Here is a 12,765-nt window from a genome sequence, read left to right as displayed (position 1 = left end):
CGGCGCTCTGAAATCAGCAAAGCGCTGGCCACTGAGAGAAATCCAGGACTAAACAAAACGAAGGTGTAGGCGTTCCAAAATCAGCAAAACGCTGACCATAAGTCAGCAAAGCAGCCCCACAACTGCACCCATAATGAAAATGCTGATGGAAATTCCTCTGTACCGCAAACTTGAGGCCACCGGAGTCATGAATCTCCAAAACGCAGATGTCACACAAGCGGACAACACCCTTAGGGGGGATGCAAGCAGAAAACACTGAAGGAAGAGGCACTACCACCGCAACAGAACCGGGAGCTACCACCGCAACAGAACCGGGAGCTCTGAGACCATGAAGGAATGCACAGCGGAAGATGGGAAAGTGGAAACACAGGAGAGAGAGAGAGAGAGAGAGAGAGAGAGAGAGAGAGAGAGAGAGAGAGAGAAATGAAAATGAAATGAAATGAAATGTTATATTAACGTCTTCAAAAGGCCATAATGACCTATGAGACCAAAAGTTACATCATGGTGGATCTGATACAATGTCTGGATAAAAAAAAACCCAGAAAATGAAAAATAAAGATGATACTACAGGCACCTAGAAAATGAAACTGGAAATGGAAGGTAAACAGAAACCCTTATAGGGTGTGAATATAGTGAGGGGGGGGGGGTACGCTATGGAGGTGAGTGGAATATAGTGAGGGGATACAATATCATGTGGGACGGTGGGATACACTATGGAGGTGCCTCCATCTCATAATATGTGCCGCATCGGACGCTGGCGGATCTCCTCAATATCCTCCATGGTGAGTACTCTGACTGGACGTCTCCCATGCCGTGCTAGTATGGTCCTGATCCTCTGTTGTAGTCTCCGCCGGTGTCGAGATGGGCCTCTCATCTTGGGGCGCCTGGACCGCCCCAGCACATGATATTTGTCCTCAATATCAACCAAACAAGCAGCACATGTTGGTACAGGTCTGGAGCACGAGGGGGAAGATCAACTCGCATGTGAGGAGAGAGAGAAACGTAGGTGTATACTTGTCCTCAATATCAACCAAACAAGCAGCACATGTTGGTACAGGTCTGGAGCACGAGGGGGAAGATCAACTCGCATGTGAGGGAGTGCAGCAAGCCAAAAACGTAGAGGCACTAAGGCATGCAAGGCAAATACTGAAGTGTGTGAGTGGGGGATGGCCCGGCTATATATATGCCCAAACAGGGGCAGCCGACTAGCACCCTCATGACTGGGGAAAAAAAACCATGACTCCATAAAATGGGGGAAAAGATGTGAGGGGTGACTTGATAAAGTTGCACAATGTGGAAGCAAAACATAGGAGAGGGGGAGAGCAAAGGAGAGAGAGAGAGAGAGACATCAGACAATGAACATCATGTTATGTAGCAAGAGGTTTTTACAACGGCAATATCAGCCAGCAAATGGTGTAGAACATGCGCCTGTCAAATAGGTTAGATGATAAACGAGTGAATAGAGGAGGGCCTCTTTTATAGTGATGTAAGTGAGCTGGCCAACTGTCCCTAGGAGCTGGCCAACTGCTCCACGACCCACTAAATAGGAGATAAATGGATAAAATCTCATAAATAGGCATTCCCCAAATACACTGAGATGCACAATTTCTAACACTCCCTTTGCAGCTCATAGTGGGCAAAGTTTGAAGAAGATAAGCAAATGAAGATGCAACCATGGACACTCCAATATTGTGCAGTACTGGATACACCTCGGAAAGAGCACCGGCCAACCCGACTCGTCCAAACAAAATGCCACCCTGAACAACAAGGAACTTTTCTTGGCTCTGAATTCCCACACAAGTGTGCAGTGAACTCCAAGAATAAAATGATGAGGTGTTGGACACATTGTCCCCATAATCCCCAAGAGTGGACTGTGAACACATCATGTCCCAAGAACCTCGAACAATGAACTTAGAACACATCCTGTCCATAATCTCTACTACACCAAGCAATAGACGTGGAACACATCTAGTCCGTAGCTCCAAAATGAAATTTTCTCACCATATATTTTTAATGCTTGGAACTCCGACTCACGAATCCCATGCATGAGAAATGGAGCTACTAACAGTCCTCTCTCCCACCCACAAGCCTCCTCTGGCTGGAAGCACATGGGGGAGAACTATCTCTATAACTATAGAAGCTGACCATCCAAGTCCTCCCTGGCTTGTGCAGCCTTTGGGACACTAGAAGTATCAGAGTCATCATCCCGTATATTATAATTGCCCATCTTGAAAACTTGGTCCTGGCCTGGGCTGTATCTTTGGTATTGCAATCCTTGGCCAAATGAACTTGCTTTCCAAAAGAGTAGCAGTGACACCATCCCATCTGTTGCACTGTAGCAGCTGCCTGATCCTGTCCACTAGGAGGGAACCTTACCTGCTCTTGAGAAACAAGGAAAGATGCCTCCTCCAAGAACATCCACAGCAATAGCACACCTCTGCGAGCAAGCCTTTGTGCCACTGATGATTTGAATACCCCGCAACCAATCTCCAACACTTCTCCAACGGAACGAGATACAAGGAACAAGCACCCTCTCAAAACTGAGAGAGAAAGGAGCTGGACAATAACAAACAGTCCACCAAAACTTGCAAGAAAACACCCACAAAGGAGGTAGATCCATTGAAGAAGAGGCAGGCTGAAGATGCCACAAGTGTGTGGTGCTCCACATGTGAAGAAGAGGACCACTAACTGCTGTCCAGAGATTTGCTCCAAATGCCAACACCGCAAAAGCACAAGACCGACAGCCCCCTCTCAAGCGAAGGCAAGGCTGAAAGCACATGGGAAGAAACACCTCCATTGCTGTCCAAGGCTGAAAACGCAGCCCACGCACCACCACCACCAACGGATGATGGAGAAGATAGCATAGGGGAGAAAGAGCTACTGCCACTACAAAAATGCAGCCACCAAAGCTGAAGCACAGCACCCTAGAAGAGAAACGCAGCCTTTAGGATGAAAAAGCAGCAGCCAGAGGAAAACACAGCAGCCAAGTGGTGAGGAAAAATGCAGCTGCTTGGAAATTTGCACAAAATGCAGCCCTCTGCTGCATATGTAGCAAAAATGCAAGCCTTCTACTCCCAAAACGCTGAACTTCTTGCAGAAAGGAAACTTGCCGCCACCGGCTTGAAGTGCCGGTCACCTAAGTGACTGATATCATGATAAAGTTGCACAATGCGGAAGCGAAACATAGGAAAGAGAGAGACATCGGACAATGAACATCATGTTATGTAGCAAGAGGCTTTTACAATGGCAATATTTGCCAGCAAATGGTGTAGAACATGTGCTTGTCAAATAGGTTAAATGATAAACAAGTGAATAGAGGAGGGCCCCTTTTATAGTAAGGGAGTTGGCCGATTGCCCCTAGGAGCTGGCCAACTGCTCCACGACCTACTAAATAGGAGAGAAATGGATAAAACCTCATAAATAGGCATTCCCCAAATACACTGAGATGCACAATTTCTAACATGACTAGTCCCTCTAGCTAACATGGTCAGCCCTAAAGGCTAAAATAGGACACCACAAAGGAAGCCAGTAGCAAGGGGATGAAGATGTCTAACAAACTGCCATGGACGTCAGTCCAATGTACATACATAATGAGAAAGCACGAGTGGACCAATTGGTGACACCTTGATTCTCTTGTCGGAGGTCATAGAGGTATCAACACTACCTTGGAAAAGTTAGAGAGGTCATTTTATTGGCCAAAATTGCGTTGGGATGTCTACCAACACGTCCAAGCGTGTCAGATATGTCAAAAAGTGAAAGTTTCACATACGAAAGCTGTTGCATGCGCGGAAGCCTTGCTGTATTGATCCACAATCCTAAGCCTGATCAAGAACAAGATGCTGATTTAAACATGATCAAGACATAGGAGAGAGAAGAAGAGAGAGCTAGGTGTCGGGGTTTTTCTGTATTTAATATGGTACAAAAAGGTGGTTGAATGTTTGTACATAACTTAGGCCCTTGGTGAACCCCATAGGGGTGACCTCTAGCCCTATGTGACTTCTACTGACTTAGTAGAATGATGATTGAATGAATGACTTCACTGAATGACTAAATTATGATAGAATGCTTATATATGATGCTGAAGGTCGGCCACTACGAGCAGTTGTCAGCCAGTTCTTGGACCATATATTGGCAGTAAATGCCATAATATTGCGCTTTACTTCTTATGTTGCCCCACCTTTTTGACCTTCATCTGGATGCTGTCCCACTTGCTGGTAGGGCTTCTGCTAGCTGTCGACAGGATGTCTACAGGTAGCCGACAGAGGTTCATGCCTCCATGCTGTAAATGTTGATGGTGATGCTATCGATGATGATGATGTTGGTGATGATGATGACGTTGGGGATGGTGATGATGATGATGATGATTCTGATGCCTAATGCTAATGTTGATGATGTCCTAAATAGTGATTTAATCAGGGATTCCACTGTTCATGCTGAGGATTAGCCATGGCACGGGCGTGCACGTGACATCCCCTCCTGCTAAACTTGATGATGGGGTGGATATGTTGTCATCCTTCCTCCCTAGACTTATAACTTTAAACTGCTACTTCTGATTCTGACTTTGACTTTAATATTTTTCTTTGAACACCTTCTACTTCTGATCTCCACTTCTAAGTCTTGTTGAAGAACTGGGCATTTGTTTCATTGTTGTCCCCATGCTTGCTATCTCTTATCCTTAACACAACGGTGGGTTACCTGTTGGAACTCATCATGCTTGTTGCTAGGCCTTTGGAATTGATATGAGAGATTAATGTATTGGTGTTGCGTACGTACTCTCAGGGAATGCTTCCTCTAGCTTCGCCTGTTGTAGACCACTCCATCTGCTACCTTGTTGCATTCTTCTGCTGGATGTGTGCATCTTCCTTGGGACTATATGCTTAGTGGGTTGAGCCTGAATGCTCTGATACCAATGTTGCATACACGGAAGCCTTGCTGTATTGATCCACAACCCTAGAACAAGATGCTAATTTAAACATGATTAAGAGGAGAGAGAAGAAGAGAGATAGGTGTCAAGGTTTTTATGTATTTAATATGGTACAAAAAAGTGGCTGAATGCTTGTACATAACTTAGGCCCTTGGTCAACCCCATAGGGGTGACCCTGGCCCTACATGACTTCTATTGACTTAGGAGAATGATGATTGAATGAATGATTGGGTTATGACTTAGTACGAAGGTCTTTGTGTGAATATATGCTCTTATGTGTGTGTGTGTGTGTGTCATAGTTGTCACGATACGAAAATACGATATCGTAAGGGAATTTTTGGTTAGATATGAAATTTTCGGATACCGTACAATAAAATACGGTTTTTTTTTTTATAACACTTACAAACTATGGAGCTTTAAGCTTGAATGTGAGGGAAGGTTGGAGGGGGAGGAGTCTACAGTGCTTGAGGAACCAAAGCATGGAGATGTGTCTCTCTCGGTTCGATCTCCCAATTGTCTCCAAAAAAGAATCTGCATGGGTAATGTAACACCAAGGTCTCCCGGTGTAGCGTTTATGACTAAGGGACCGTCCTTGCACAAATATTGGGAGTGCATCTAGGGTGATAGGTTTAGGGACTCCTCTCTAGATCAAAATGGCAATGTCCAAATCTTCTCCCTTGTACATAACTTGAGGATTTGACTGCCTAGCCTACATATACCAGGGATCTCCAAGTGATGTAGCAAGATTCTCTCATCCTACCCATCAAGTGTACACTACCAGTCTACCTTGCTAGATTTTTTAGGTCTCTCAGCAACCCCATATGGAATATTGAGTGGACACGAAAGTTGCGAAGTATTGCGGGCATTTAGGATCTTTGTTAACTAGGATTTCTATATTTTTTTTAGCATTTGAAATTTTTTTCTCAAGGTGGGGGAGTGGGGGGGGGGGGGGAATAAAAAATCGCATTGTATGAAATCGTACGGTATCATACCATATGAACCGTATGGTACGAATGGGTTCGTACTGGTACGAGAAACAACTATGGTGTCTGTGGAGTGCGTGTGAGAGCATATCTTGATACAGAGTTCTACACCCACTATATAGTCTTGTGGATTGACTACCATGAGTATATAACATGCACGTTCCTAAAGGTGAATTTGGGCATGTTCGTGGATTCATCTAGGTTTATAATTTAGCCGTATTAGCGGACATGCAGATTTCACTTTGTGAAGTTTTTGTTCGAATTACGGCGAGTTGATATTGTGCTAATTCTTTCTATCTTTAGCGGTGCATTTGCCCTATTAACTACTTATTTGCTGTGCTAATTCTTTCTATTTGCTACTTCCCTTCTTATATATGATGTTGAGGTACATGTCGGCCAGTACAAGCAACTGTCGGTTGGGTCTTGGATAAGATATTGGCATTAATGCCATAAATGCTGTGCTTTACTCCTTTTGCTGCCCCACCTTGTTGGCCTTCATCTGGATGCTATCCCACTTGTTGCTAGGGCTTCTGTTGGCTGTTGACAGGCTGTCTAGAAGAAGCTGACAGAGGTCCCATGCCTCCATGTTGTAAATGCTTATGGTGATGCTGTTGATGACGATGATGATGGTGCTAATGATGATGATGTTGATGGTTCTAATGATGATGAGGATGGTGATGGTGATGGTGATGGTGATGGAGGTGATGATGATGATGATTCTGATTCTAATGCTAATGCTAATACTATTGTTGATGATGTCCTAAATGCTGACATTGTTCATGCTGAGGAATAGCCATGGCATGAGCATGCACATGACAAAACAGGCAAGGTTACGTCAGCCTTTGCTTATTCCAGAGGGACCTCTTCACAACATCACTTCGTAGGCCCTCTTCCTACCTTAGCTTTATCTAGAAACACTGTGTATGACTATTAAGGATAGATTCAGTAAGTTTGACTATTGTGGACAGATCTGGATGCTATCCCACTTGTTGCTAGGGCTTCTGTTGGCTGTCGACAGGCTATCTACAAGAAGCTGGTAGAGGTCCCGTGCCTCCATGTTGTTAATGCTGATGGTGATGCTGTTGATGATGATGAGGCTGGTGATGGTGATGGAGGTGATGATGAGTGATGATGATTCTGATTCTAATGCTAATGCTAATGCTATTGTTGATGATGTCCTAAATGCTGACTTAATCAGGGATTACGCTGTTCATGCGAGGATTAGCCATGGCACGGGTATGCACGTGACAAAACAGGTAAAGTTACTTCAGCCTTTGCTTATTCCAGAGGGACCTTTTCACGACATCAGTATGGACTTCGTAGGCCCTGGATCTAGAAACACAGTGTATGACTATTGTGGATAGATTCAGTAAGTTTGACTATTATGGACAGAGTCAATAAGTTTTGCATGCTCATTCCATGCCAGCAGGCAGCTATAACCGAGGACATAGCTCGCTTGTTCATTCGATTCTGGTATCCATTCGTGGTTTGCGACGAACAATCACATTAGACAAAGATCCCAAGTTCATGTCCCATTTTTGGAGAGCGTTGTTTAACAACTTTGGGACTAAGTTACAGCTGTCCAATGCATTTCATCCACATACAGATGGCCAAACATAAATATATAATCAATTGGCCTTTGATGTTCTCAAATCATACTGCCATGACCAGCAGTCGAAATGGGAACAATATCTTCCGTTGGTAGAGGCAATCCTAAATGATACTCACTCATCGAGTATTGATCGGATGCCGTATGAGGCAACATTTGGTCGCCGGTGGTCGTCACTTTTGATGAGATAGGTATCACCACCCCTAGAGGCCAACAAGACAACCGAAATATTTTCGGAAATCATTGAGTCAATTAAGGAGCGCCTGCTAAAGCTCAAGAAGCTTATACCCGGCAAGCCAATAAATATAGGCCAGATGTCACCGCATCATGAAGCAACAGCTGAAGCAAGTGGGCAAGCGTCATCCCAAGCTTTCATTTTGTAGTTTTGGCCCTTTTCCAGTCATTCGAAAGTTAAGTGATGTCTCTTTAAAGTTAAAGTTGCCGGAAAGTTGGACTATGCACAATGTCTTTCATGTTTCTTGGTTGAAGAAATATGTAGGCCCAACATTGGAAGATGTATCCAAAGAGCAATAACTATGTATGAATCATGATCGACGAGGCAGAAGTCATAGAGCCAGAGCAAATTCCCCTCCATAGATGGAAGCTTGGTTCCGGCCGAAGAATAAGACAATTTTATACGAAGTTCAAGGACCAAGGAACCCATGAAGCAGTATGGTTGCATGAAGAGTTCTTTTAGGAGTACCCCCCGTTATTGGTGGACTACTTGGAAGCAGCAACAGGTCGGGTGAGAGAAAGTCAGCCATCAGGATTATTTGCACAGCATTAAATGCTGTTTGTGCAGTATTTAATGCTAACTATAGCAATATTTGTCCAGTAAAAAGAGGCCAACAACCCTTTTACTGGCTGACCAGCAATTTTGTTCCATATATAAGCAAGTGCCAGCCTTCAGCCATAGATCATCAAGCATAAAATTCAGCATCAAGTCAGAAGTCAGCAATCATCCTCTCCAGGCAAACATTCTCCTCTTAAGCATTAAACCAGCATATGTTTAGTCCTACAGCTATCCTGGACTTGCATAAGTGGCCTCGAGGAGTCTTCTGCCGTGCCCTTGGATTGGTGGATACTTAGCCGACGTATGGTCTTCCTCGTCCTTGCGTTGGGCAGTCATATCGCTTGTTCTCAAGCATTGTACAACAGTTCTCCAAAGAAGAGAGGGGGGTTGGCTTCAGTGGGTAATTGGGACCCAATACTGTGTTGTCTACTTTCTCTTCTATTCTCTTCTCTCTCTCTCTCTCTACTTTGTGAATGTATAAAGAAGGCCCTGTTGTGCATTACCACGATCAACCTCAGTGCATGTAACATAAAGCTTGCACTACATGACCTTGAGAAACTTTAGCCCATATTGGACTATCAATTGCATAAGAATTTGGCATAGCTGAAAAGTCATCACGAGCTTCATTTCTGTGTGCATAGTTAAATCATCTTTGTGGTGGCTTTTTGTCCTGTTGTTGCTGGAGTCGTTTGACAATTTTGCCTATATTGTGCATCTGTGTAAAACTTCACTCACCCCACTAGACCTTGACAAAGGCTTCTTTGCCTTTTCCTTCTTCTTAGTGCTTGGTTGGAGATGGATTGGAATAAAGCTTTATAAGTTGGGAACATGCTCTCTTCTTCCTTGCCTCAATGACATCAGGCTTGTGGACATGCTTTGAAGCTCATGGTCCAGTGTTCACAGCCACATGGAGTTACCGTTATTGCATGTACCTTGCCTGTGGATTTGGGGAACTTGTTTGTTTTCCTTTTGGGGGGCAGGAGGAGCTTAAGATAGGAAAAGTAAAATCTATGCGGCTTCCTCGACATCGACGCCTGTGATGACCACTGAGACATGACTTGTGTAAATTAGAACTGATGACTTTTAATATGCTTAGGTGTGACATGATAGTCAAGGAGAAAAAACTTTATCCTCCCCAAAGTGTGGCCTGTGGGAGGAGCAGCCTTTGTTTATCTTGGGTTCATTGCAAGAATGGCCTCCCCTAGTTTCTTTGCCTCCTTGATAGGTAGCCATAGATCCCTGCAACCCTTGTTCTTAGCCACCAAGAACTTGCCCATGGCCTCCACTAAAAGCATGGAGAGAAATAAGGAGCCACTCTATATCCCAATCGTACTGAGGAAGAAGGCAGAGCGCTCCTCCCACCCCCTTAATAAGGACATGGCTGCGGAAAACCATGCATATCATGATGCCTCTAAGGACTCCAGTTCCAAGTTCCTCCAAGAAACCCCAGTTCACTCTGATGTAGCCCACAGGATTGCTAGCAGAAGGAGAGCAAGCTCTTACCGTAAGGCTGGACCATAAGAAGTGACCTGATGTCTTTGAAGATGCTCTTGGCATTCACAAAATCGTACTAAATGCAATGAATGACGTCAGTAAAACAGGAGACTAAGAAACTCGGATGAGGCAAGGCTTTCTCAATAAAGGAGCTAATACATGCCAAAGTAAAATCTAGTGTAATAAGCTGCAAGCTCCCAGTTCAGACGCTACAGCTTGCCACTTGTAACCCAACCTCTTCTGTACTGGAGCAAGTTGTCAAGAATCTAGGAGGATCCTTGCCTTCAGCACTGCCAAGAATCATCAAGGTGAATGGTTGATGAGGAAAGGTGGTGCGTGCAACAATATTCTATGTCCCCTTCCCTTCCCCCAGACAATATATGGCCCACTTTTACACATGCAACAATCAAGGTTGGGGTGTGAACTAGCAATTTTTTCGGGCTCAGGACATGGGCTTGCATGGTTCTATGATCACACATCAAGAAGGCCAAGCAGATCCTTTGAGCTTGTTGATGGAACAGGTGCTTAAGTGGAGAGGAAGAAGGAAAATCTTTCTTACCTTTAAGTATCCATTGACATATCTACTTAGCAGCAGTTGCTTATATCAACCAAGCGACATCCTATGGTTTTTATTTGAGCTTGCCAGAGAATCTGGGTTGGCACAACCACACTATGATGCCACTTTCTCTGAAAGTTGAAACACAGCAAATACCACTTTCTCTGAAAGTTGAAACACAGCAAATACCACTTTCTCTGAAGGAGGAGCTGTCTAACTAGTTAGACAACTGAGAATATATGTCGAGGACTCAGATTGCAGCCAGAACAACACGTTAACTAGTCCATGCAAAGCATGGCTCTCTAAAAAAATTTATTATGTTAATTCTAAAGTCGTGATGGCATAAAAAAGCTTTTCTAAACTTGTGATGTCTGGAGGAGAGATTATGAGAAACTGCTCTGATACTGCCTTGCATAAATAGATTCTCCATTCTAGTCTACGACCACAAATCTGGTCAACTGGTTGAATGTGGGGATTGTTCACACAATTGGAGAAAGAGGTGAGGAGCATTGCTTGAGAAATGTGGATAAATGACGTGTAAGATTGGGCAAAGAAGTACAGTGCGAGAGTGTTGAGTCAGGTTGGAAATCAAATGGCAAAGCTGTATCTGAATGTTGCAGTTTCAAAAAATGGCCCGAAGAAAGAGATACTGAATGCGTTTATATGTCCTGCAGTTTTTGGCCATATAGCCATGCATATTTTGCTTCCTTGTGCAAGTTTTGAGCCCTACAAAATGTCAAATTTTGGATAGCATATTTCCTTGGCAATATTATTTTTCAGTACAATATTTTCTCTTCGTCATGGGAGTTCTTGTTTCAAAATAAGGTTTAAGCACACTTATTATTTGCAAATGTGTTTACACGACATGCTGTCTGATTGCAGGAGCTTCTACTGCTGATCTTACCATTGCTGAACATCACTTCTATAAAGAAAGCCCTCACCTTCCCTTTTTCAAGTGAGAAATTATCAAAGACAATGACAAAGGAGGATGCGTGCCCTGTTTGTGAGCGATGCCCAATTACCATCACTTACATAGCACATCCGTGTCAGCATCGATATTGCTACTATTGCTTGAGAACTAGGTGTATAGCAAGTTCATCATTTCGGTGTGTAAAATGCAATGAGCAGGTTATAGCCATGCAACGCTTGCATTTGCAAGAAAGGCTGAAATAAAAGAAGGATATCAAGATAAAGTGTACAAAGTTTTTTAAAAATCATAGATGCTATCAACTGTTTCAGTAGTTTTCTTGAAATCTACAATATCTTGGAGCTACTTCCATGCGCAGTCTTCATTGTCAAAATTTGACCGGCTTACTTCTATCCTGCCCTTGGCATGAGTGCTTTAAAGTTGCCCCAAAGAGGGGTTAAAATCTAACATTTCAAGTGGTGACAATCCCCCTTTTTTTTGTCGTAGGATGATTGCCTTTCAATGTCGGGTTATCTGTTTTGATTTGGCATTGCACATTGGTCAATGTAATCTCCTTGATCTTTTGGACTGTTCTTGCCAAGTTGTTTCAAAGCATTTATTTCCCAAGGAACTATGATTTATTAAAGTTGTGATTTCTGTCCAGGACATTAGTGTGCTAGCATCTACTTTTTTTTTTCCAAATATGTTGCATCTCTCATCTTTGTCACGTGACTTTCTTCAAGATTGTCTTCTCTTTTTTTATTGTTACCTTGTGAAGTTTGTAGAAATACGGTACGCATTTCAAACAAGTTTGCAGGCTAGAAAGGGAGGTGGTTCAATGAACTTTCCTTTCAATTGCTTTACAGGTTTTTTGCTTTCAGCTTTGTGGTGAAAACTATTCACAATTTTAGCCTCGATTTTTTGTAATCCACTCTGTATTTGCTGGTTCCTGGAAGAGGCGAGCAGTGAAAGAATGTCGACAGTGTGAGCTTGTTTGGAAATAGCATTATGAGATGCATTTGTATGCTCTGGTGACAGTAAACTTTTGTCCACATGATGGCAGAGATGAATGGTTAAGAAATGGAGCTTGACAGGTTGAATATCCTTGTTTAAAATTTGAGACATGGATGTTGATCATATAAACATTTCAGATGATGATGACCTGTTGGCAGCCTTAGTTTGTTCGTGGATAAGTAGCTGACTTCGTATTTGGATGTTGAAGCTGAGATTTCTTCTATCATGTCAACAAAAGTGTAGTTTTTGCACGTGGGAGGAATTGTGTGCTCAGATTTAGGACATACATGGATTCCAATGAAGTTAATTTAAGGCATACATGTTCCAATGAAGTTTATTTGTGCGATTCCTGCTGGCCATGGATCAAGACTAGCTAAGAGACTTTCTAGGCTCACTGTATGAGTGTCATTTGATGATGATGATGGGTATGCTCATCTTAAGAGGGAAAGGTAATCTTAAGACCTAGTGCTGGGTTGCGTAGTGTT

At 43.3% G+C, this 12,765-nt stretch overlaps 1 protein-coding gene across 2 annotated transcripts in view; it reads left to right on the top strand.

Annotated features, from left to right (window-relative positions):
• TED3 (Pex2/Pex12 N-terminal domain-containing protein / zinc finger (C3HC4-type RING finger) family protein) overlaps positions 1–11,632 on the top strand; it is a 33,791-nt gene extending 22,159 nt beyond the window's left edge. For both annotated transcript variants that reach the window (XM_086824889.1, XM_086824890.1), the window contains exon 7: positions 11,242–11,632. In XM_086824889.1, the coding sequence (XP_086681015.1) occupies positions 11,242–11,532 (291 nt within the window). In that variant the 3' untranslated portion in view covers positions 11,533–11,632. The remainder of the gene's footprint in view (positions 1–11,241) is intronic.
• The last annotated feature ends 1,133 nt before the right edge of the window (positions 11,633–12,765 follow it).

This window comes from Cibotium barometz, chromosome 31 (genome assembly GCF_041138505.1).
Source record: "Cibotium barometz isolate CiBa-2024 chromosome 31, ASM4113850v1, whole genome shotgun sequence".
Taxonomy (NCBI): domain Eukaryota; kingdom Viridiplantae; phylum Streptophyta; class Polypodiopsida; order Cyatheales; family Cibotiaceae; genus Cibotium; species Cibotium barometz.
The sequence above is the reverse complement of the archived record's forward strand: the minus strand, read 5'-3'. Positions and strand labels throughout refer to the sequence as shown.